The 25,269-nt window shown below is 44.3% G+C and overlaps 2 protein-coding genes across 2 annotated transcripts; one reads left to right on the top strand and one right to left on the bottom strand.

Annotated features, from left to right (window-relative positions):
- The first annotated feature begins 287 nt into the window (after positions 1-287).
- Positions 288-3,901, top strand: dnajc15 (DnaJ (Hsp40) homolog, subfamily C, member 15). The gene is made up of 6 exons (XM_069154333.1): positions 288-420; positions 1,853-1,904; positions 2,138-2,211; positions 2,881-2,957; positions 3,093-3,163; positions 3,310-3,901. The coding sequence occupies exons 1-6, from the start codon at positions 313-315 to the stop codon at positions 3,378-3,380; spliced, it is 453 nt and encodes a 150-aa protein (XP_069010434.1). The 5' UTR covers positions 288-312; the 3' UTR covers positions 3,381-3,901.
- Positions 3,902-4,619: 718 nt separating this feature from the next.
- Positions 4,620-25,269, bottom strand: sestd1 (SEC14 and spectrin domains 1). Its single transcript, XM_069154332.1, has 19 exons — positions 24,988-25,269; positions 22,448-22,517; positions 22,216-22,324; positions 20,859-20,949; positions 20,639-20,752; positions 16,477-16,590; positions 16,248-16,342; positions 16,092-16,147; positions 14,168-14,251; positions 12,708-12,865; positions 11,414-11,536; positions 10,527-10,721; positions 10,118-10,232; positions 9,866-10,031; positions 9,357-9,438; positions 9,131-9,253; positions 8,214-8,405; positions 7,841-7,944; positions 4,620-7,299 (listed from the first exon to the last, which is right to left on the bottom strand). The coding sequence occupies exons 2-19, from the start codon at positions 22,515-22,517 to the stop codon at positions 7,023-7,025; spliced, it is 2,268 nt and encodes a 755-aa protein (XP_069010433.1). The 5' UTR covers positions 24,988-25,269; the 3' UTR covers positions 4,620-7,022.

The following is a 25,269-nucleotide window of genomic DNA, read 5'->3' as shown; positions in this document are numbered from 1 at the left end:
TAATGTAATTAACTATAGGGACATTAGTTGGACAGGTGACTTTACATTTCTATCAATGAGGCTGCATAAAGCTAAATAGAAAATATGGTATAAACACTTCACCGCTGCTGTATATATGCCTAATAATTTCAAAGGTGTGATACAACTTTAACAGGGGCGCATCATACGAGACAACACTTGCTTTGCCCCGTGGATACTGGACATGAGACAGGAAGTGGCTGTCGAGCTCCCTTAACCTGTTTGGTCGTTGAGTCTTATTTTGAAAGTCATAACCGGATGTGCTCTGGTTGAGTGACGTCAAAGTGAGGCAACATGGCGGTGACCGGCGGAGCGACCGTGGACGGAGGCGACATGATGCGACACGCTGAATATTCTCCTAAGACAAACGTTAGGAGTGACGCGGCGATAGACAGGCGGCTGGTGAGTGTCTTGATTCAACAGCGAAGAGCTTTGTGGGGTCTTGTCAAACTAAAACACGAGGATTTTTGTTTTTATTTTAAGCTGCCGAAAGCTCGCGTTAGGTAACCTCAACGACCGCGAGCGGCACGCGGGCGCTGTCTGACGTCAGCTAAATTAACGAAATAATGTAAACATAAAATTAACATTAAATTCATTCCCGCTCTGCAGAATTTGGTTCACGTCAGTTTTCAGGACAATTTATTACACTAATATCGCGTTGTCAGGTGAACTAAACCTGGAAATTCATTGCAACCAGCTGGTGGGGGACTGATGTTGTCCATGTGTCGTTTAATACACCGGCTGAAATTATAAAAGACCCTTTAAAATGATCAAGAGTTTTAACTTCACAGTAACCTTACCAGCATTTTCTATTTCAATTTCACTGCAGGGTCATTTCATAATAAAAAAAAAAAAATAAGAAAAGTCAATTTCTGGAAAATAAGTTCAACAAATACCACTAAAATTTAAACATAACATAAGTGAATCTTAAGATAAAGAGGAAAAAAAACAAAACATACATCATCAACAGCAACGCATTTACTCAAGTGTACATGAGGTGTTTTCTTTAATGTAAACATTAGTGTGAACAAATGATAAATAATAAATCCTACGCAGTGCAGGCCTGTTGGGAGGATTGAGTGGCTTTTTTTACATTTATTACATAATGAATATAAATAATATGACATGGTACTTTGTGCATTTCTGGAACATATGTGTTATGCTGCATACAGTTTACTATTTTTTTTTAAATTTTTTTTATAAGAAGTCGTGTTTGTACTTCTAATATATGAGAACTCATTTCACCCACAAAAAAAAAATATTAAAAAAAAATGAGCCGACAGGAATAGAAACACCTTTAGGAGAGCTTTGTTTTGAGTTGAAATCTTTTATTCGGCTCATAATTTTAATCTCTCCGCAAGACAAGAGATCCTAAATGTAAAATCAGTCTTGTAATTTAGTTTGTAATAACAAAACGCCCGTTGATAAATCGATAATTAATCCTAACAGCACATTATTTAGCAATTGTCGCACGTCAAGTCTTCACAATTAAACTTCTCCCTGAGAAATGATTGAATTGACCAGATCGTTTCTCGCCTCATAGTTTTGGGTAAAGATCGATCACCAATTATTTACATTTACGCAGGTGTTGTGTTGCTGCAATGAAACTCCATCCGGTGACGGCTTGTGGACGCGCTCATTATTGTTCGTCATCCTTTCGCCGGACAAGTGGCTCACTTTCAGTTTCAGCATCGTTGGGGGAACGTCACACAAATCCGCGGTGCAGATATGAGCCCGGATTACACGTGACGTACCGAGGCGGGCGCACGCGTGTCGTATGACCCGCGTAACCCAGTGCGGTGACTTCTGGACGTTGTTGTTTCTTTGGTGACAGGGAGGGACTCTGATTGCAGTCGGTCTCGGTGTTGCTGCTGCGGCTTTTGCAGGTGAGAAGTTTGCGTGATTGAAAACGACATTATCTGAATGCGCAGCAGTCTTCTTCATGGTTTTGTTAACCATCTCTCGTGCTGTCCGGTTTGTATTTCTACCTTAATTCTCTCTACCTAGATTTCTTTACACCTTTCCTGCTGCTTGACGTCGTTGTTGTTTTTTTTGTCGCTCCCTTTTCGTTTTTTTTGACCCGAGAGAGAGTTTCACACGTCTTGTGTTAAATCCACAGGCCGCTACGCATTCCAGCTGTGGAAACCTCTTGGACAAGTCTTTTCAGAAACTGTCAGGAAGATGCCCTCCTCGGTGAGTAAGTTCATTAACCTCCCCGTACGCCCCCCGGTCACATCCAGTCGAGCTCAGCCAAACTCTTCATTTCACTTTTCAGTCGGAGAATGGACACGTGTCACATCTTTCATACTCCGTATTACACAAGTCATTGTGAAGTGAATCCACACCTCAGTTTTTCCCTCGTCAGAATCTAATCGGGTCAAAGAAAACTGGTCCAAAATGTAAATACTGAGGCGGATTCATGGGTTCAGCCGGGCTTGAGCATGATGCACGAAATGAGTTTGGACGAAAACCCATTAAAATGTTGACCAGTTTTGACGCACAGGAAAATTCTCATCTCGAATATTTTTGTTTGTTGATCGAATTAAAATCAGTTGTCTCTGCTTTCTGACACTATGTGGTCCGTAGCTCCTATTCTTCATCTTCATCAGTGTTTTGTGTCAGTAAGCCATTCAGGGATTTTTTTTTTTTTTTTTTTTTTTTTTTTTAATATAGTTGTTTGTCGTCCAAACAAAGACTTGAGATCTCTGCAGAGAAATCCAGGGATTCTGTTTGGATCTTCATCTTTTTATGGGAGAAAAACTTTTTAAAAGCTGGATCCCGTCCTCGTTTTTTTTGTTTTTTTTTGGGATGAGCCCTGTTAGGCTCCGACTAATGATAACAAAAACTCTTCTTCCACCTCAGGCTTTCTCGTCATATTACAAAGGAGGTTTCGAGCAGAAGATGTCCAAACGAGAGGCCAGCCTCATTCTCGGCATCAGGTAATGGATTTTTCTCTCGGTGAATAGTTTTATCTTTTAATTTAACTCTTGCGTTTGCTTCTCGGAGGAAAGTTGCGATTTCTGATTGAACACACGGAATGTATGATTCGTGTTTTTTTTTTGTTTTTTTTCCAGCCCAGCAACCAACAAGGCCAAAGTACGCGAGGCCCATCGGAGGGTCATGGTCCTGAACCATCCGGATAAAGGTTCGCTTCATAAACTTATCCTGATTCTGTTTCAAACTTTAACCTCTTTATTCATGTTTAATGATATTTGTAAAGCTGAACTGGTCCATTGTTGTTGTGAGTGTTGATCGGAAAATGAGACCGTTCATGTGTGTGTGTGTGTGTAGGCGGGTCACCGTATCTCGCCGCCAAGATCAACGAGGCCAAAGACCTTTTGGACAAGGAGACCCGTCGATGACCTGCGCTGCGAACCAGACTTCAGAGACTTCCGTCCCCCTCTCGGCTCCGTAGTGCTGTTCCATCAGCGTCGACACCCAACACCACACCGAGGCATCCGCGCCGGCTCCTGGAGAATCGCATAAAAGATCCTTTCCTTATTAACTTGGTTTCATAACTTACCTTCATCTGCATCTGTCAATAATGTGAACATATAAATATGTATATTAACCAAGAGTTAAAGATACTGAGTGTCTGCCTGTCATTTTAAAAGACACATTTTAAATGTGAAAATTGAAGGTCTGGGTTGGAGAAGCTGCGGAGTCGCCCTCTAGCGGTAGCTCCTTAAAAAGGGAACAGTACTGCGGTTGAGCTCATTATTCACCGCATATAACAGTTTGGTATGTGTACATATGGTATGTCAGCATGTAAGGTGTTGCATAATGTTCTATTTAAGGAACAGTAGAGTAATAAATTCCAATATTTACATATTTAAAAAAATGTATGTGACCAGGGTAAAAATAAAATACATTTTTAAACATATACCCGTGCTTGTATTTGAGTGTCTGGCACGTGCAACCGCTACATCCGATGCATTTACGATTTTACTAGTTCTGTGCAACATACGCAAAAGCAAAGAAGCGTTTACCGGCCGTCTCTGTGTGCCCGTCACTCAGGGTGCACGCGAGCGCGTGCTGCAGGCGGTCCGGTCCCGACCGGCGACTCCACGGCTGACTTTATTTCCCCCCCCCAAAAGAACACCTCCGGTGCTCCGTGACGGCTGCTTGCCGTGAGACGTTTGAGTGAACACATGAAGATCACCGACACCTGTGAATTTAAATCATGACGTGGAGCCTTCGCATTTCGAGAATTGCTTGTTTTGCCACCGTTGAACTTCAACGCCACCTACTTGAATTTTAAGATGAGAAACATCCTCTAGTTGCGCTCTCTATTGCTTTTGCCTTGAACTCCATTTGTTCTAAATGCCGAACTTGTGGTCAAATTGGTTCGAGATTGTTTTATGTGAGGGGACAGCTCAACACACGCAGGATCACCTCAGGTATGGAGTATTAAGGGTAGCCGCGGTAACCCACCTGGTCACACGGTCAGGCCTCTAACAGCAGCCGCCTTCTGTCTACTGTTGAAGGACTGACAAAGACTGTTGCACGTTAAGTCTTTCTCGCTCTGCCTTGCTGTGTTTTATTAGACAAAAATCACACATAAAAAAAAGAAAAAAAAAAGAAACGCAACACCCCAGACAGCAACTTCCAAAGCTTCTTTAGTTAAGAGAATGATCTCGCCAAGATGACACAGTGGATGTCATTGAATGGAGGACAGAGAGCAAGACAGTTAGCGGTTACACTTACAGCAGCAGTTATCGGTCAAAAGTACCAACCAATGACAGAGAGGCGTGTTGGATTCAAATCAAATAAATACAAAAAAAAAAAAAAAAAAAAAAGGAATCTTTCTATTCTGATGTCGCCACGTCTGCAAAAGACCACCAGTCTTAACAGCTTCATGTCTGGACAGACGCGGTCCGCTCGGGGCCCTGTGGTGAGTCTGGGTTGGATTTGCGTCGTGATAGCAGAGTGTTTCTTTAGCGCGGAGTCGTTGAAAGGCGCGAGCATCATTTATACGTTAATGTTACGATGTCGACGACCAGTCCCGGAAACGATTTTAAAAAGAAACATCCACTCAGCGAGCTTAAAGTCAAACCGGAAAATAAAATTCATTTATGCAAAGAAATCTTGTTTGTTCTCTCCTTGGAAGTTTATTTCCATCGTTTTTTTTATCGAATTAGTCAAATCTGGAATTGATCAAATACGGAGCCACGGAGGCGTCAAACAAAATTGTAGTGCGTGATTTATAAATTTCCACTCTAAATTTGAAATCATATTCAATATTTTGCCTCCTCTCTGGCTGAGAGCAGTAAACGCCTCTGATGCCGCGCATTGGGTCGGCTGGAATTTAGAAAAAGACGACTAAAGCCATTAGAAACCGTCCGCAATCCCGAAGCTGAGTTTGTAAGAACTGAAGGACATCTGTGGTGTCACAGTCCTGTAAAAAGTACATCCACATGGTTGTCGGAAAGAAAACTGCATCGAATCCTGGCGAACCGTCGTGAGAGCCTGATACAGGCGAGACGAGACGAATGACAAGAAGATGCTGTGAATTATTTATTTTGAGAGCATTTATCTGCTGTGGCCTCTGGTGAGCGTTAATCTGGTATCAACTGGTAACATCTGCGCTGCTCAGGCACTAAAATAAGTTTGCTACGCGACTATTCTGACCAAACCGGTTCGGTTTCTACCAGCTGGCGTCCGACGACGTCGCGCGATGCTCGGCCCCGTCTGGGATCTTAACGCTCCGTACGTTGTTTCGTATCGTGGAACCACAGAGTTGAAGTACGGCATCAATCCTCGTCGACGGCTCTGCTATCAGCACATTTTGTACCCATGGAGACAAAACAACACCCCCCTCCCCTCCCCGTCGCTCGTGTAAAACATGCCGTTGGTTTTGAAATAACGCGAACAAAAAGCAACATCCGCCAGGAATCCGATTTCGCTGTAGATTAAGTAAACTCGACAGCGATGCTTATAACAGTCGATGCAAGTACGATCAGGACTTCTGAAAACAGGAAGAAATGGCTTGTATCCATGTTGGTAGGATATTCAAAAAGATGTCCACTCGATGGCGCTGAAACACGGTCGCTGACGGTGTGTTTCTACGGTTTACTACTGTTGTCCCGTTGTCACCTCCTCCCATCTCCTGGTCGTAGAAAACAAGGTATGATTATCCTACATATGTCATGTAGATTGAGGTTCATTTACCCTTTATTTCCCCCAAAAAACTGCTAACAAAAGGGATCAAACCTGTAACATACCTACCGCTAGCTCGGGGCTAGGAGTAAGGCACACACGTTTTTAAAATATACTGTAACAAATATTGGAAATGGTTTTTTGTGTGTTTTTTTTTACTTTAAGCTGCTTGAATGTTTTTTTTTTATGGTTGTTTTGTTTTGTTGTCGATGCTCTTTGGGGACTTGTAGTTTGACTCGTCCGCTCAAGTTGCTGTTGAAGAGTATTTAATCGATAAAGCAGGTCGTTTTCAGCTCGTTTGTCCTGATGATCCAACCAGCGGGGTTTCCATCTCCGCTTTAAAAAGCTCAGTCACGTGACAACGTCCACAGGAGAAAATGAACAGGACTGTTGATGCAGGAACGACAGGTTGGAAGAAGAAAAAAAAAAAAAAAAAAAGCACCATGGAGGCTCTGCCCACTTGGTTGAATGAGGAGGAGGAGGAGGAGGAGAGGTATTAGGTGTATGTTAGGAGGCTTGAATATTAATTATTCCAGTAAATAATTCCAGTATTTTACATTTGTTACGTTTGGACCGTGAGCGGCCGCTGATCTTCCGGCGCCGACGGCTCTCACAGTTTCTGTTGAAAGGATTTGTAAAAGCATGACGGAGAAATCGCATCCAACATGTTCATCCTCTTGCAGGATAAAAGGTGAAGCGGTGGAGCCTTAATGTAAAGAAAATGCCAGCAGTAAGAAAAACGTACTGCTGCAGTTGGACGAGCAACCGACAGAGAGAACACAATCAGCAGCCCTTCGCTAGCGAGCTTCATTAAGGCTGCTTGGTTTGACGTCATCAGCAATCCATTAGCAGTCCTGCGTAGCCCTCTCTAAGTCTTCATCCTGTTGCCCTGCGTCCTCCTCCTCCTCCTCCTCCTCCTCATCCTGCTCTTCTTTCTCGCTCAGTTCCTCGCCGATTACATCCAGCCGCACCTCCTGTCCGTTTAGCACCTCCTCCTCGTCGTCGTTGTGGCTCCTCGCCTCCTGCAGCTGCAGCCGCCGCTCCTCCACCAGCAGGAGGCGCTCCCTGACGGCCTCCGCCGCCGCCGCCGTTTCGCTGGGGCTCCCAAAGTACTGCTCGCTCCTGAAACCACAAAAACTTGCATCAGGAGTTTGTAGGATGCCTTTCAGCATAGTCACGTTACGGGAACCCGCATCCCATGCGAGCGCTCACACTTAACACTGGTTTAAGGTCAGCGCAGAATTACATCCGAGAAACTTTATGACCTTTCAGCTTACTGTTTTGGTTTTTCCATCCCGCGATTTTACCGTTTTCGTTCAGAGCTCTCGTGGCGTTGTTTTTGACTGCGAAGGGCGTCTTTTCAGTTACACACCTTTTAAAAAGTACAACATCTAGCAGATAAAGAGTGAGATATTTTTCTCTGGAGGTGGTGGAGACCGAAAACGGAGCTACGACGGAGCGAATTCTGAACGTAGATTCATCACTAAAAAGTTCACTGCATCATCTTCAAAAGGCGGTATTAAGTCTGTGTCTTCTTTTCTTTGTGCCAAGGGGCCCGAAGTATCATGTGACTTAACAGGTTTAAAGATAGGATGAGGCATATAAAGCGGTGGCTGTGGTTGAGATAAGTCTCGGGAACAAATGTACGTCAGTGTATTTGTACCCATCAGGGAAGATGATCGGCATGGTCAGTCGGTCCAGCAGAGTTTTCCCAGAAGAGTCGACTTCATCCAGATAATCTGCATCCGCACATTCCTCCTGTAACACCTGAAATATAGTCACAAAAAAAAATAAATACATGTACTGAAGGCAAACGTAAACTCCAGTGTACGCTACCGCTGTGTACGACATATACTACTGACTACGTGGCTGCGACCGTCCCCGTGATGCAAATTTTGGCAACTGCTTCAACAAGTGTGCTGGCCACAGATGCACCAGAACCCAGAAGGTCACACGCATTTGATGTCGACACCATTACCGGGCATCATCTGAAAATATCGGCATGTTTGTGTGTCTAACTGCTGAGCCCGTCTCACCCGCTCAGCGGTGGTGTGGAAGTGCAGAGCCAGCTCCAGTCTCTGCTGTCGCTCCTCGGCACTGACGCTGAACTGCTTCCACACTCGGTTGAGTCTCGGCAGAGTGTCTCCGGACGAGCGCGTCGTGCAGCGCAGAGACTGGCAGAGGACGACGGTCGCCTGCAGCAGCTGACGGCCGTAGTCGTAGGTGCTCTGAAGGAAAAAAAGACGAGAAGAGTCCGTCAGCCTGTCTTTTTATTTTGTTTGCGCCCTTCCCAAACATAGCTCTCTTTGGGCTCAACAGCTAATTAATTACATTGGGGTTTTTTTTGGTTGTTTTTTTTTTTTTTATTAAGCCAGCCCCTAGCGGTTCTCAGTGGTACTGCACTCTAAGGCACTTTGACATCGGCGTCATCTTTCAGACCTGGAGACTATTTCCATTTTTATGCATTTATATGTAGTCTGGTCCAACTTTTACAGTGTCTCAGCTCTGCTTTCTGTTCGGTGTTAATAAGCTAAACTAAGATGGTAAACATTCGCCCGGATGCGCAGCTTCAGTTTTCTTCACTGTGAACAACAATCTGGCTACTCGGATCGTATCGGCGTTTGCCCAGCCACTCTGAAGGGGGGGACCAATTAGCGACCGGTATCGGGGTTAACCGCATTTGTCCCTCCTTCACTGTGATTGGACGGCTGGTGACAGCGACAAGGGCAACTCTCAGTGACCGCTGAAAAAAAAACGCTGAACGCTCAGCGCAGAATAAACGCTCAGCACCTCGTCACGCGGCTGCCGTTCATTAAAATCAACTTTAAAAACACGCCGTGCTCAGGAAGAAAACACTTCCGTGGATACGGTAGGCAGTTGCAGTGTCAAACAATGTTAGCAATGTGTCGATATTTTTTTTGACATTAACGGAAGAATAAATGAAGTGTCTCACCTGAGCGACGTCCACAAACTTCCTGTGTTTGTCCAACATGGTCCTGGTCTCCTGAGATTCGTCACCCAGTCTGACGTGAGTCTTCAACAAGGCGTCCAACAGCTCGCTGAGCCACTCGACTGCCTGAACACACACACACACACACACACTGATCATCATCTCATCAACACAGCAAGGGCACGGATGTGTGTGTATTTTTGTGTTGCTGTGTGTGTGTGTGTCTGACCTGTAAAGCGTCTTCTTCACATTTAAACAGTTGGACCATCTGTAGCATCTTCAGTCTCCTCACGTCCACCATGTCCTCACACCTGCAAAACACACACACACACACACACACACACACACACACACACACACACACACACACACACACACACACACAGTTAAAGGCTTTATTCACACAACATAACCCCTACAGGTTGAAGTGATCATTACAGTATTGACCAGAAACAAAAAAAACACTGATTCTCATCAATAATGGGGCTATAATGTCATGTTTGTCCTGAAGGTGGTGCTAGAGGTCATTCAAATTCAATCAATTCATCCCCTCGGAGCAAGAATGTGAGGTTTTGACGAGTTTTACTTTGAGCGACTCCAAGGTCATCGGTCGACAGGAGGGAAAGTGTCTGCCCACGTTTTAACAATGCAGGACCTCTAGTTGTAGAAAGCTTAAAACTCAGGATCCTTCTTGACATCATATCTAAAAAATAAAAAACAGCAAAAGAAGAAAGTGACCTCTGCTTGCGGAGCTGCATCTCCTCCATCACAGACTGAACTTGCTGAACATTGTCCGGCTCCCCTCCGGCTGGGCTCTCCGTTTCCTCCAGGGACCACGCCGGGTGGCTGCACATCTGCTCCATCACCAGCGCCCCCTTCTGACGCAGCGAGGAGAGACCTGCTTCTGCAAGAGGTGGAGACGGTTCACGTTACAGAGGGAGGCCGCCGCAACCCGTCGTCATTCTGGAGAAAAAAAAAATCAGTACAAACCGACGGTCTGCAGCTTCTCCTCCAGCAGTTTGAGGTTTTGCTGAATCGACGCTCCGTCGGCTGGAGCCACGTCAGCACAGAGCATGCCCAGTAGACCGTCCAGCTGCTGGGACAGCTGCGGACACAGACAGAGCTGTTAATGCTTTTTTTTTTTACAGCATTTGCACACATTCAGTTTACCCCCCCAACAGCTGCTAATAAAAGTTGGCACATTAAATTGTGTATTTTAATTTTTTTTTTTGCTGGAGCTATGTCAACATATATTGTGCTAAAACAATTTCCTGGACCCATCTACTGAACACAAAAAAGATAAAACTGAAAACAGCCTGCCATCTGAACATCCAGCAACTGATCCAGTGTGTGTGTGTGTGTGTGTGTGTGTGCGTGCGTTGTTGTGCGTGTGTGTTACCTCCTGTGTGGTGCCATGGAAGCCCTGCGCCGCCTGCAGCACATTTTGCCGGCTCTCCAGGTGAGCCGCCTGTTGGTAGCAGACGTCGCTCAGCTGCTGCTGCAGCGCCTTCAGCTCCACCACTTCCTCCTCCTCGCCGGCACTGAGCAAGGCAGCGATCTGCTGGTTCAACTCCACATACACTGCAAACCACTCCTGCACACACACACACACACACACACACACACAAATACAGAATCAGCCCACAGCTCATATTTACCACACATGTTTCCCATAGTGCACCGACACAAAGCAGAAATAACACCCGGTTTGCTGACGGGTTTTGAGGTCCCCAGTCCGGCAGGGAATACTAACTTCATGTTCATCGTTTACTAGTTTAGAAAGGTGCTGACTCAGCAGTGTAATTATGTCGTAGTGTCGGATTGTTTTGCGTTTATGTTTTACTTGTTATTACCAGGGTGTAGAAGTATTGAATTGAATATTTTAACCTGTTTGGGAAATACTTTTATCTGCTTTCTTGCCGAGTGTTTGCCGAAAAAGACGGATACCAATCTTGTGTCTCTCTGTTAATTAAGATGGATATAGTTCGCTTGGCTTAGCATAAAGACTGAGCGCCGGGGGCAATTGTTTATACAAATTAAACAAAAAAAATTATGAAACTTGTTGCTATTTTGGGGCAATGTTCCTAGCAAAAGACTCTGAAGCTGCTGTTCTTCTTCAATCAACACACTGACAGCACAGATTAAGATTAAAAGGACAAACCCCACTCGGATCTGTAATCAAGCCCAAATCTGACTCAACGGTTTGTCACATGACGACATGTGTGTGTGTGTGTGTGTGTGTGTGTGTGTGTGTGTGTGTGTGTGTGTGTGTGTGTGTTTCATTACACTGTGCTGGCTCTCGATCTCCTCGTGCTTCTGCTGCAGGGCCTGAGCCGATCGCATCGAGTCTCCGATCGCTTGCTGAGTCTTCAGTAGCTCTGAGCCGGGACCCTGCAGCCAGGTGACCACCTGAGAGACAGACGAACACAGACTGAGTGAGAGGAAGTACAACAGGCACTTCTACAATTTGGAGGGGAAAGTAACTGGTTCTTATCAAGCTTGTGTACATCAAACACTGTATTTTTGTGAGGATTTTCAATCTCAGTGAGTCTCTGATCTGCAGTGCAGCAGAGCCACCAGCAGGGGGCGTTCACATGCTACCCAACATATCACACATCATGTATATCAAGATGTTCATTCTTCACAACTCTTTCTTTATATAAATACAGATATATTTTTCAACCACTCTCTATTTTCTTTAACATTAAATGACATGTTTTAATAGACCCAGAAAGGGTCATTCTGGAGATTTATCATTTATACTTTCGAGGCGGAGAGGGTCAAACTCTCTGGGATCCTACATTTCCCATGATGCAACTCCACATGTGTCTGTCTGGTGAATGCCCACAGTTTTCAATCCCTGCAGCCCACGTTTGTGACAAAAGATGCCCGTTCGAGAAGTGGAGTCTCAAGTTGAATCGGAAATAACGCTGGTGACATCACGACGAGGTAAGCAGGGTTTCATGTGTAACAGTGGTGAAGTGGCCATTTAAAAGTCCGAAATTAGTGGAAGAACAAACAGTAGCATCTGTGTTTGTGTGTGTGTGTGTGTGTGTGTGTGTGTGTGTGTGTGTGTGTCGTAATCATGACTTCATTGTATTTATCAGGTCAGTGATGCCTTAAAGTGCTCACACACACACACACACACGCGCACACACACACACACACACACACACATACACGGTTCGATCCAGAACTAGGCCACCCCATCCCCCCACACGACGACGACACCACCACCACCTCAAATCCTCCAGGCCAGTGACCGACATGTTTCGGTTACCGTGGCAACCACAGGCTCATCTCCAAGACGGTGGAGTTATCCATCGGCGCCTGCGGCAGCACGAACTCCACTGGCCAAAGTCTACTCTGCACTGAAGTTACGCGAAGCATAGAAGCTGCTCAGTGACGCCGTTCCTGAGTGTCAAAGGTCAACGACGGCGAATAGACTAAAGAGGCGGATGATGTAGGGCAATGTATGCAGTTGCTGGTGGGCATATTTACAAATGTATAACTCCAGACTGAGAAGCATTGATGTATTTGACTCCACTTCATAGGTTCAGATGCACATGTATGTTTTTACCTGCATGACCTTGGTGTGGATCTCGTCCAGCTGGGTGCGTTTGTTTCGCTGCCTGCAGAGCTCCTGGTACCTGGTGTACTGCTCCCTGAGCGAGTCCAGCAGCTTCATCACCTGCGGCTGAGCCAACAGCTCCTCCTCCATGGGACGCCACGCCGGACCTGGAGGTCAGAGGTCAAGAGGTCAGACAGGGGTCAGGTAGAAGATCTGAGGGGTTACTAGTCCAGGATGCCTCCTGCTCTCTGGTCTAAACGTGCAAAAAGGTGCCTGCGATGGCTTCTTCTCAGGTCATTGAACATATCGTGCAGACACTGAACAAACATGTGCACCCATGTGTCCCAATGATAAGAAGCTTTTCTGGAGAGATTTCTACTCTCAAACACTGAAACTGTATCGTGGTGTTTATCCAGCCACAAGAGAAGCGGTGAGGTCCCACACTGAAGTCTGTGCAGGGTAGTGAAGTTCTTGTACACTATATATGTACATGTATTAAAAACACAGATTTATCTCAATAATCTTCTCACTGAGGCAGTAAGCCACCCACAATCTAGTCGCTTAATCCGTTAAGTTAAATCACATCTTCATGATGATATTTAAACACATGATCACTTAACAAAAATACATCAGATAAGGATAAATACACTTGAGATAGGGATTCCTCCGTCATTCACTAAGCCCCGCCCCTTAGTTACTGTTGCTACCTTGCAAATTGGAGCAAACGTTTGCTTGAAAAGTTGGTTTTAAAATGTGTCAGATTGATAATCAGCACAACGCTGTCTGAAGCTGTTTAACACGCATGACACTGATTAATAAAAAGCTTTCTACTTGTGTTTTCTATATTGTTCTTTTTTTATTTTTTTCTTTCTTTGTTTTTGGAGCTGACAATGTTGTTGTTGGTTTTTTTTTTCAAATAAATGTCATCCTATTTTTTCCTACGTTTTATCCATCCCATGTTTCGCCACGCCACCTTGCAACATTTTTAAAGTACCGCTGACTGCAGTTTGGGGCGGCAGTAAATGTGGGCGGAGTCAAAAGTTGACCGCACATTAAGCACCGCCCTGTCTTTTTACTCCCAGTTCAAAATGCCATGGGAAAACGCTAAACATTGAAGTAAGTTCACACTATTAATACCTTTTATTGTTGCTGTTAAAAGAGTCGTTCATGTGAAGAGTTTCCACGTGGACACAAAATCTCACTTTATTTGTCAAATAGTTCTCGGTGTCCTTTCACAATACTCGGGACTCTCGCACTCTATACAGCACCCACTTACACCGCCTCCTACTTCAGTGTCCTACGTTGTACCCTGGAGCAGATGAATGACTGCATTCATCCGTCAAACTCCAGCAAAATTTAAGTACAGAAAACAAAACAAATCAGTGGAGACACCGTCCAACTTAATTCATGCATCTATCCCGCACATCTGTCTGGAGCTGGACCAGCTCGGTGACAGCTGACTTCCTCACCTCCCTGTCCTCCTCCTCCTCCACCTCCTCCGCCCTCAGATCCGTTGAAACGCCGCTGCTGCAGCTCTGACAGCAGCTCATGACCTGCAGACACACACACACACACACACACACACACACACACACACACACACACAGAGAGAGAGAGAGAGAGAGAGAGAGAGACGGAGGGTTTGAGATTTGAGAGGCTGTTATATAAAAACAAAAAAGCATCTGAAAACAATAATGCGTCAGTGTTTGTGGACATGCTGTTACATTATGAACGGAGCTGGTGGAGGGAGGAGCATGGTACCGCAAACAAAGACTCCTTTCACCTCGGCCCCAACACACAGACACAGACTGCTCAGTACAGTGAACACATCCATCCATCCGTCCATCCCTTCGTCACTCATCCAGCCTGAGTGTCTGTTTATCTCCAGCAGAGTGTCTAACACCTCCTTCCCTCCTCCGTCCAGGTCAGGTTGAGCCCAGACACCGAGTCTGCATTCACAGCTGCATTTTCACTGCACAGAGCTCAAGTGAATCACGTATTGTTTTTATTTTGAGCTGTTGTTTCTACATCTTTGGAAGAATCTCCTTAAAAACAGCGCATTCAACCTTTTTTTTTTTTTTTTTTACAATTTATTCACCTGATTTGATTCTGGTGAGAAAGTAATTACAGCAGTCTTAAATGACAATGTTTTTAAAGTGGGTCTTAAAACAATCATAGCGTGCTAGAGTGGACACACATGGACACTTCTGGTTGGAGACCCCCTGATGTAAGAGCTGGAAACACAACCCACACTGGTATTGCATTCAAAAGTCCCTGTGACCAATATAATGCTTGATGGGAATCCTCCAAACACACCACTTCTGAGGCTCAATTCATAATTAATGACGGGCTTATTTTCAGATGCAGCGCCAGAAAACGAATAAGAAGGAGTGACTTTGTAGAATGACACCATGATGACTTGTAGAAAAAGTTTACTGACTTTGCATTTCACGAGAGAAGCTGAATGGGAGTCTATGGAGTCTTTTTAGAGCCGACCTCTAGTGGCCTCAGCAGTTTATGGCACTTTATCACCGTTACGTTTCAAACCAGGAAGCTACGTCCACTTTTATATCCAGCCGACACTTAAAAACCCAGCAGCGAGGAAGCATTTAATCCCCGCCAGTCCTGTTAGACCTCCCGTCTCCGTTGATATCTCTAAAAGCCATCTTAGGAAACTTTCCTGAAGTCTTTCTAGAGTCATCGTGCAGACCTGGCAGGTCCCACTCTGATTTTAGTGCAGTAAGCTTTATTGATCTCCACTCATGTTTGTGTTCCCAGCAGACTGCGGTCGTGTTTGCGAAGCCCTCTGCTCCACGTTTGCTGTTTTTAAACATGCTCTATTAATTTTTCTTGTATCAGCCTGCTTCTGTCTTGAGGACAGGAAAGTGATTGTTCGGTCAACCGTCACGTCTGCGCTTCATTATGGAGATCTCCATCCTACTCGTGCTGCTCGCTCGACCTGAAAACTTGATGCGGATCATCAGCGAGCTTCGTGTTTCACTATCGGAGAGATGCGATCGCGACCGCTGTGTGCTATTTAAAAAAAAAAAGTAGGTTGATCCTCGATTACAGAAGGAAGAAAAACTCCTTTCTTTCATTAAAGAAGCTGCCGAAGTTCATTATTTCTCACCACACCAGATCTCAGGAGTGTTTAACTCAATACTGAACTGACCTCCTGCTACTTTGCTCATTAAAAAAAATTGAACCACTTACACTTTCAAACCGTACGGCGTCGTCACGCTGGCAGATTTTATACTTCAAAGCTATTCACTGATCTCTGTGATTGTCTCTAAAGTCCTGTGGTTATTTCTTTTGCAGCAGTGGTAAAAAATTTCAATCGCATTTAAGCATGTGCATCTGAAAGAGGATTAAATGAGAGGAAATGATATTTACCGGTCTGCAGGACAGTCTCAGGGTCAAAGGACGGCAGAAGGGCACAGTCAGCTGACCTGCAGAGGACACACAGCTCTGGATTTAAACTGCAGCTGTCTGCGTGTGTGTGTGCGTGTGTGTGTGTGCGTGTGTGTGCGCGTGTGTGTGCGCGCATACTTGTCCTTGTCCACCGAGCTGCTCTTGTCACCGTCGTTGATAATCGTCAGCTCGTCCAGCAGCGACGTCGACTCCTTTGTGAACTTCTCGAAAACCTGCAGCAAATGACAAAAGGCTCAGTGCCGGTGCCAGCTTACCATGGCAACAAGAATGTTAACTTTTGAAAAGGGAAAAAAAAAAAAAAGAAGAAATAAATAAATACATGGATCTGCTGAAATAAAGTAGTTACCAGTCTCTTGCCGAGCCAGTCGCTGTGGTCGTAGTCCAGACTTCCTCCAAAATCGTCCGTCAGCTGACAGGGTTCGATGTAACGCGTCAGCTTATTGGCCGAAACCAGGATCACCTGACAGGAAGCAGCACACACACCAAACACGCAACATGAGCCTTTTTGCAGCCAGCAGTCATATCGGTTGGCCAAACACAACACTAGCCATCAATGATATCATACAAGTTACTAACATGCAATTAAAACGGCAGCTTTTGTGAATTTAAAAACTGCCATTCAAGTTTCATAAGTAATTAAAATCCAACCTTAAGGATAAACTTTGTAAAACATCCAGCAAAAACACAATCAAATATTCACAGTTTCTATGTTAAAACACAGTGCTTTCATTTATAATTTATATCTATCATCTTATTTGAGCTGTGAAATAGAAACACTCTGATTTCCAAAAAATATATAAGCAAAACATTGAAATTAAAAATGAATCCATGTGTTCTTTCTTCAAGTGAAACTTCCACAGTTGATTCCCTGAAAAGCATCTATCAATATCATCGCTATGACTTCAGGGCAGCTGTCTATTATAACCTGTACTCTTGAATAATTCAATATCCTGAAGGATGTAATGAATGATTGGCAACAACGATGAGGGCTGATGCGAGTTTATTCTTTCTCTCTTCCTCGATTCGATCCGCCAAGATCGAGAATATTTCAAAACAAAGAGAGTAAAATACAGAAGTGTCTTTTAAAACCAGACAACCCCTTCGATCAGAATCTGTTCATTGATCAGCCGTCTGATCTGTTAGTTAAACAGGTATCTATAATCACCAGCAGAAGCTCTACAAAGATTTTTCTCTTTTTTTTTTTTTTCATTCTAAGTCCATCTCGGCTCATTTAAGAAAAAAATAGAACCAGATGTTTAACTTGAACAGCTGTGCGGTCGCCTTTATTTATGATAGTGAAAGTCTCAGACCTGCAAACTAATTATGGGTTTTATTTGAGGTCTTTTATTGTGAACTTTGCTGCTTCCTCACATCTGTTATCTTTTAAGAACTTTAACAGGTAGATTTGGAGTCGCAGTAAAACACACGGGGCAGATGAGACGCTGGTGAATGATGAGGGATTCCTCAAAAGGACGCTGGACTGAACTACATACACGTCGATCATGCTCACATCGCTCCGATGTGTCCCGACCAGAGGTGTGTGTGTGTGGGGGGGGGGGGGTGTCAAGACACGAGGAGGAGAGCGGAGGGAGGGGATGAGCGACGTTAGAAAGAAGTGTGTGAAGCTGTGACAATTGATGCGATGCCGCATCGGACATGTTACCTCTCCAGAATTTATGACGAGTACAAAGAATCAGCCCTTGTTTACTCGACAAGTAGGAGCCGCTGCAGTAAACACACACTTGAGGAAAAAGTTTCCTCTGACCACAACTTTTCCTCTCAGAAGTCAAACTTTAAAAAAAAAAAAAAAAAAAACAGAGCTCTTGGAATCACAAGACAAACTTTTCCTTTCGGCTTTCTATATCTGGAGACGGAGCAGTCATGCGGTTTTTACCAAAGACCGTCTTTTTTATGGACAAACACGTTTCGCTTCGACTTCAAAAAGAACACATGAACCAGTTTTGGGTGTGTCTGTACATGTTTTATAGGGGGGGGGGTGTGTGTGTGTGGTGGGGAAATATAAAGCTTAGTATGACCATGTTTGTCCTGGAAATGTCACGATACACGGACAGCAAGTATGGATATAGTAAATAAATAAAGTCATCAGGTACGTGTAGCATTTCTGAGAGGAGTTAATAACAGTGAGGTTCAGTCTGTCTGCTTGATGATCAACATTAAAAGTGACTGAAGTGAGATCAACACACTGAAAACTGGATTTTAGTGGGTAAAGCAGATGTTTTTTTGGGGGGGGGCGGGGGACAAAACTTGCACTTGAAAAAAACCTCTGGTGGGACCCCAACCCTCATGTTTCATCCTCCATCGGGTCGTATCGCTTCATAAAGCACTTTTAACTGCATTTGAAGTAGTGCTTTACAAATAAACCTGGAAAGACAGCTGCTGGATGAGTGTGTCCTCCAGTTGGCGGTGTGTGTGTGTGTGTGTGTGTGTGTGTGTGTGTGTGTGTGTGTGTGTGTGTGTGTGTGTGTGTGTGTTTATTTAAATGTAAGGTCAGACATTGGAGCAGCTGTACAGCACACACCCCACTGTGTCATCCACAAACAGACTCCATACTTGAGATGAGTCACATTTCAGCACCATCACTGTAATCCCCCTCCCAGCAGCTGTGTGTGTGTGTGTGTGTGTGCGTGCGTGTGTGCGTGTGTGTGGTAGATGAGCGCTGTCACAGAAGATCTCTTCTTTCAAAATATATTTAAACACTCATAGAAGCTGCATGATTTGGAGTTCATGACTGACACGTGTGAGGTCCAACAGAATTCAAAAACAGTTTACATTCATAAAGTGACTCTTAAAAGTCGGAGTGTCCTCGAACACAACAGCAGGGACAGTTTTCCCAACAGTTTTGCTCTCAGCACACAAAGATAATTACACCTTGACTGAGAAAATATCAAGTCATCTTGATGTTGACGGTGATGGAGTGTCTTCCTGCAACAATTTTCAAGTTGCCACACAGACTCACCAACTTGCTCCGGTTACCGTGGCAACAACCGTGGAGCCAACATGGCTGCGAAAATCTGGGTCACTGTGACTACTGATCTCTGTCAGTAAAACCATCTGTTGTAATGCAGGGGGAGGACGGCCAAATCACAAACAAACACACACACACACACACACACACACACACACACACACACACACACACACACACTCGCGCACACACACACGCACGCACGCACGCACACACACACACACACACACACACCATTGATCCTGGCTCAAGTTTCAAGCAGCACTCAGGACAGTTAATGCACCAGGTTATCATAACGTGCTCAGCTTCTCCTAGTTTGATATCAGGTAACAACACAAATCACGTGTGTGTGTGTGTGTGTGCGTGCGTGCGTGCGCGAGTGTGTGCGTGTCATTGTTTTAGACCAACATGTCCTCAAAGGACGAAAAACTGCAACTACAAACGGCCCGTTTGCCTCTGAAATGAGTCCAAAGTTCGAGTACAGAGTGAGATCTCCTCTCTGTGACTGCAGCAACTCCATCCTCCAACTGTGGCCGTTCACAACAGCTAGAAACGCTTCTATCTTTAGTGCTACCTGTATGTGAAAAGAAGAGGCCGAAAGGTGGACCCAAAGATTTCTCACCAACTGGCACAAAAGAGGATGAAGCCTCCAGAGGCAAACGGCACAGGGAAATCAGAAGACGTGCAGTCGGGTAAACTGACTTGGATTCAGCACGAGAAGAATGTGAAAGAAAATGAAAAGCACAACTTCCTCTATTTTTATCTGTCCCACATCTGTTTACTTCACTCACTGATTAAACAGTCTCAAGAGTCGAGAGCCATGCCAGCAGCTCGGAGAAGCTGCACTTCAGCAACGCTGGGATGGCATGCTCACAGTGACAATGTTAACATGCGAGAGTTTAATGTTTATTATCTTAGTTCGTGTTTCAACACAACCACAAAGTACAGCCGAGGTCGATGGGAATGTCAACACTTTTGCAAATATTGTGTGCAACATTGCAAGTGTTGGGACAATTTAATTCATCACCCCGAGGGACGTCGACGTGTCTCTGTGGCAAAGTGGAGGAATAACAGACTTTCAGCCACAGAGCCACGCTGCTACCATGACCAAAACATGACACTGGTGTTTTCTCCGTTCCCTTTTAATGAGATGCTGTAGAGCTGCAGAGAAACCTCACACTAAAAGGCTCACATGGTTTTTCCAAAGTTCAGGTTGTGGAAAAGCACCTGGTTGCAGTTTATCACGTTGCAGCAGTGGAAACTGGAACCAAACTCCACTCTTAACAATTTGAGTTTTAGCAGAGATGGTGTTCTGGACTGTACCCAAGCTCTGGAACCGCTTCCACACTGCAGCTAATGCACGCAACCCCTCGAGAGGCTCAAGTATAAAAAAAAATTAAAAAAATATGTCTGGTTCACAAGAAAAATGAGTCCATTTCAGATTAAAATCTAAAAACAACCCTCTACTTCCACAATCCTTTCAGTTAGCTCTCAGCACCGGAGAGGGTCCGCGGAGACTCACCTCGAAGCCCAGGCGGTCCTTCTCCTTCCAGAAGCAGAAGTGTGTGACCTTCTTGTCCCAAAACTCGTCCGGCTTCACCACGCAGACCAGCGACACCTCGGCCGGGATCACGTTCTGAAACGATATCGATAGCGCCACCCGTCTGCTTTTAAAGCCCCGACAAACTAATGCAGTTAAAGTGAGGCACGTGGCCCGGAGCCACGTTTAATGCGTCTGGTACCTGCAACATGAGCACCACAGTCTTCACGATGTTCCACTGAGACTTCCGCCCGTCCACGATAACGGTGAAGCCGCGAGCCTTACATTTCTGACTGAGAGAGACAGAAAGCTTTTAGTATCATTAACACACATAGAGCCTCCTGTTCATACGGTGTTTGGGTGAGCAACCAAACTCCATTCAAATTGTTTCTATTTTGTCATTAAATTCCCCCATAGAAAAATAACACCCGAGTTTTCCACGTAGGACACGTGATCACATTTTTAACACGTTGCAATGTACAGCACGGAGAAAATACGTGGAAAGTTTTTTGTTTTTTTACATGGGAATCTACATTCACACATTAAACCATGAAAGTGTTCTATAAACCTCTTTATTCTACACTACACGTGAACTTCATGTTTGTTTTCTGTGAGGTATGTGCAGACTGTGACTGTGTGGTGCTGAATCACAAGCTGGATTTTGAATGCAATCAGGGCAACAACTAACAAATAATAATTCATTCATGAGTAATCAGCCGACTAGATTTTCATCAGTTTGTCATTAAAATGTCAGAGAATGGGGGAAATGATGATCAGACCTCAATCTGTTGTTTTGTTCAACCAAAGATATTCAGTTTATTGTCCTTCAAGACATCTGCTTGAGAAAACAATCAATTATTTAAATCCATACTTGTTATTTTTGGGTAAATCCACGGACGAACGGATTAATCTATTAATCATTGCAGTTTCAGATTCGATGCTGTTTTATTGTCAGCTCACGTTCCAGATGTCGGCTCATCCAAACACTCGCAGACTTTAAACCGCAACCATGTGCACTTTTGGATTTAGTTGCAAAGATAATTCCAGTTAATTAGTTCTTATTTTAGTAGCCTGGGATGTCATTTCTAGCCACGTTGCTGCTCTAGTCTCAGCAGTTATTTTGGTAAATACCACGTCATCATGATGTAAACAGCAAAAACTGCAAAAATATGAGCTGAATATATGGTATTGGTATTTTTTCTGGAAGTTTCATTTATAGAAGTTTTATGTTTGAGAACTAAATATTTTAATATTCTCAACATTCGGAGAGAAACGTTGGGACGTACAGAGTGGTGCTGCTTTAGATTTATAGAGTTAGTTGGGGGGGGGGGGTGTCTCCTATTCAGGCTAATGCAGTAAAGACCCACGTTGTGATAAACTGGAATCATCCTTTAAGCTTTTTGCAGTACAAGAACATGCTGCACTGCCACACTGGAGCCAAGATCTAGCAGCTCTTCACAGAGAAGTTCAAAACAAACTTGTCCAAAGATATTTAAAGGAAATAAATAAATTGTCTAATTTATTTATTTTTTTAAACGCTTCCATATGCGTGTTTGTACCTGGGGATGCTGAGCAGGTAGTCCAGTGTGGCGCTGAGCTCCTCCATGCTGGTCTGATCTGAACTCAGAGGGATGGTCAGGATCAGACCACTGCGCCGGTCTTTGCCCCCTAAAGAGAGACGGACCGTCAGAGAGGAGAGAAGTCTGAACACCGAACAAACCACTGCATGAAGCTGGGATGACAAAGTCCCGACTCGGAGTAAACAAGGCAAGCTTTTTTTGTTTTTTTTACCTGACAGAAATGCCAGTTTCTTCTTGAGGATGGGGAGGATGGTTGTCGCTTCCATGGTAACGTTGGACATCTGTGAACACACATATATATATGTATATATATATATATAAAACATGTTTGTCCTTGCTGGCAATAATGAGACGTCTTCCTAATGCGACTGTAATGTACAAGATGAAGACAATGAAGTCTGTGGTACAGTGGATCATGTCCTCCTCATGTAGAGATGATCCAGCGTTGGATTTGATCCTCATACCTGGACATGAACAGCGTGGAAAAGTGGGACACTTTAGATCTGAATTCCTCTCGTCCCACAAGGCTCAATTTCACTACAATGATCAAGTTTCTTTGCAAACCTGAAAATACAAGCGGACTACATGGCTCTAAAATAACATCAGGTTGTTTCTTGGTATTTCTGCGATAACAATATTCTTTAGATATTTGAAAATACTGAAAAATATGTCGTGATTTACAGTCATCAGGGAAACATGCAGTCCAGTTTCAGACACTAGCCCACAGGTTCAGACGCTAGTCTACTGGTTCAGACACTAGCCCACGGGTTCAGACACTAGCCCACGGGTTCGGACGGTAGCCCACGGGTTCAGACACTAGCCCACGGGTTCAGACACTAGCCCACGGGTTCGGACGGTAGCCCACGGGTTCAGACACTAGCCCACAGGCTCAGATCCTGGTCCACTTGCTCTGCCGCTGCTTCCCAGCTCGGTGCTACTAGATTAGAAAGTGAACGCTCACCATATCAGGAAAATTCTACAAACACAGCAGGTGAGAGCAGAAATCTCGCAGCTCAGATGACAAACACACTGCGAGTTGCAACAGGAGCGTAACAGTCATGTTACAGGTGATACAAACAACTATGGACTCGCTGTTAAACGTCGTATGCAGCGGAGCAGATGCACCACAAACCCCACAGCTCAAAGTGTCATAGGAATAACACGTCAGACAGCGCGGCGATTTTCCAAAAGGATTTTCTTCTCCACTGGCATTTCTCCCGGCAGATTCAGATTCTTGGCTCGGCGCTCGGCTCGGCCTGCGATGGACTGCGTGTCTCATCGGTGTTCGTGCAGTTAAAGCAGTCAGCCAGTAAATCAGTCAGCTTTCATTCCTGTCAGTTTGTTGCTTGTGTTTAACATCTGTGTTGTTTCAACGCTCGCTCTGCACTTTGCATCATTTTCCTCACTCTGTCGTGTAGAGATTGATACCGTTTTTATGAAAAAACAAAACAAAAAAAAAACCTATTCGATATCTTCTTTTGATGTCACCTTTGAAGTTCTCAGATTAACACATTATAGGTGGTTTTCAAAGGAAATTTGTGTGCAGGACTATTGTTTGGAAAGGCACAGCTGAGTCTTTGCTAGTTACCTGGCAACTACACAATGACAACAAGAAAACAAAGAAATCCCTTTTTTTATTTTTTTTATTGCATTTTCACATTTTCACTTCTTTTACTCCTCCTTCTACTTTTTACCATTTTGTTTTATTTTAGAGATGTTTACTGTAAATATGTTTAATATGTACATGAAGCATCTCAGGCACAAGAATTTCAAATAAGTTCTGCCTTAACTTGATACAATTATTTATTGAAATAGTGACTTTGACAGAATGTGGCAGTGACACATTAAAACATATCTTGTTTTAGGTTTTTAATTTGGAGTGGATGGTTTTTTTTTTCCAATCATTATTTGATGTTCATTTATTGTTCATAAATTATACCTATTTCCTCACTCAGCTTTTCACAGCGAGTCATGTTTTTGGCCAAAGTTGGACCGATTTGTTTATTTTTACATGAGAAATGAATGCATTTGGTGTTTTTTCTCCGTGCTGTTCTCCAAAGGTTTGCAATAGCGAAGATTGAGCAATATCTGCATTTCAATTCTGATTGCAGCTGTGGAGTAGTTACTGCGTGCTGTTTGTCATATGGGGATTAGACCACACCCACACAGTCCTCGTGAAGCAGCTGAGTATTTCAGAGCTGAATACAAAACGTGAAATGCTTAAATCCAAAGTTTCATGTTAATAGTTGTTATTTTAGTCCTGAATATTGGTTGTTAAGAGTTTTCATTAACACTAATATTCTGTCATTTCAATTTGTATGTTACTTTCACACAGTTTTCAGTGCAAGTGTTTGTCAGTTATTGTTTTTTTTAAATGTGTGGTTATTTGTATATTATTGTCAATATTTTTGTGAGAGCAGTGGAAGCATTAGTGATGATACATGATCTGTTTGCTGCAGCACGAGTCAGTCGGTCTGTCCTGCTGCAGGGCTTCACCTTCATCCTTCTCCTCCTCTTCCTCCTCCTCAGCCTGCCCGCCTGCGGCCTGGCTGCGGCTGCAGGACGGACCCGGCCCGGCTCGGTTTGTCTCGGCTTGGTTCGGCTCGGCCCACAGACACAATGACCTACATTGAGCAGCTGGAAGCTGCGGCAGCTGCGGCTCTGACCGCCGTCACCGCAGCGTCGACCCACTCAGCATCGACAACTTTGAGATCGATCAGCAGTCAGTATTGATCCGGCGGATTTTCTTACCTTTTCAGTCAAATCTGCAGCATTTCATACTGTCCCGATTTTTTTTTTTTTTTTTTTTTTTCCCTTCCTCCCAGTCTTCCTCCTCTTCTCCTCCGTTTCTCCTTCTCCTCTGCAGCTCTTCCTCTCCCTCCTCCTCCTCTTTCTGCTCTCGGGCTGATTTACCAGCAGACACAGAATCTGTTTTACATTAAAAACACTGAAGATCTCAGTTTGTTCTCCGCTCGCTTGGAACAACAGTGAAAACACGCACCAAAAGCAGGCGGTGGAGCTCGCTGCTCTGCG

Source organism: Embiotoca jacksoni, unplaced genomic scaffold, assembly GCF_022577435.1.
Source record: "Embiotoca jacksoni isolate LCO1_2020_lvr unplaced genomic scaffold, fEmbJac1.0.p SCAF_2, whole genome shotgun sequence".
Classification (NCBI taxonomy): Eukaryota; Metazoa; Chordata; class Actinopteri; family Embiotocidae; genus Embiotoca; species Embiotoca jacksoni.
Note: the sequence above shows the minus strand (reverse complement) of the source record. Positions and strands in the feature narration are given on the sequence as shown.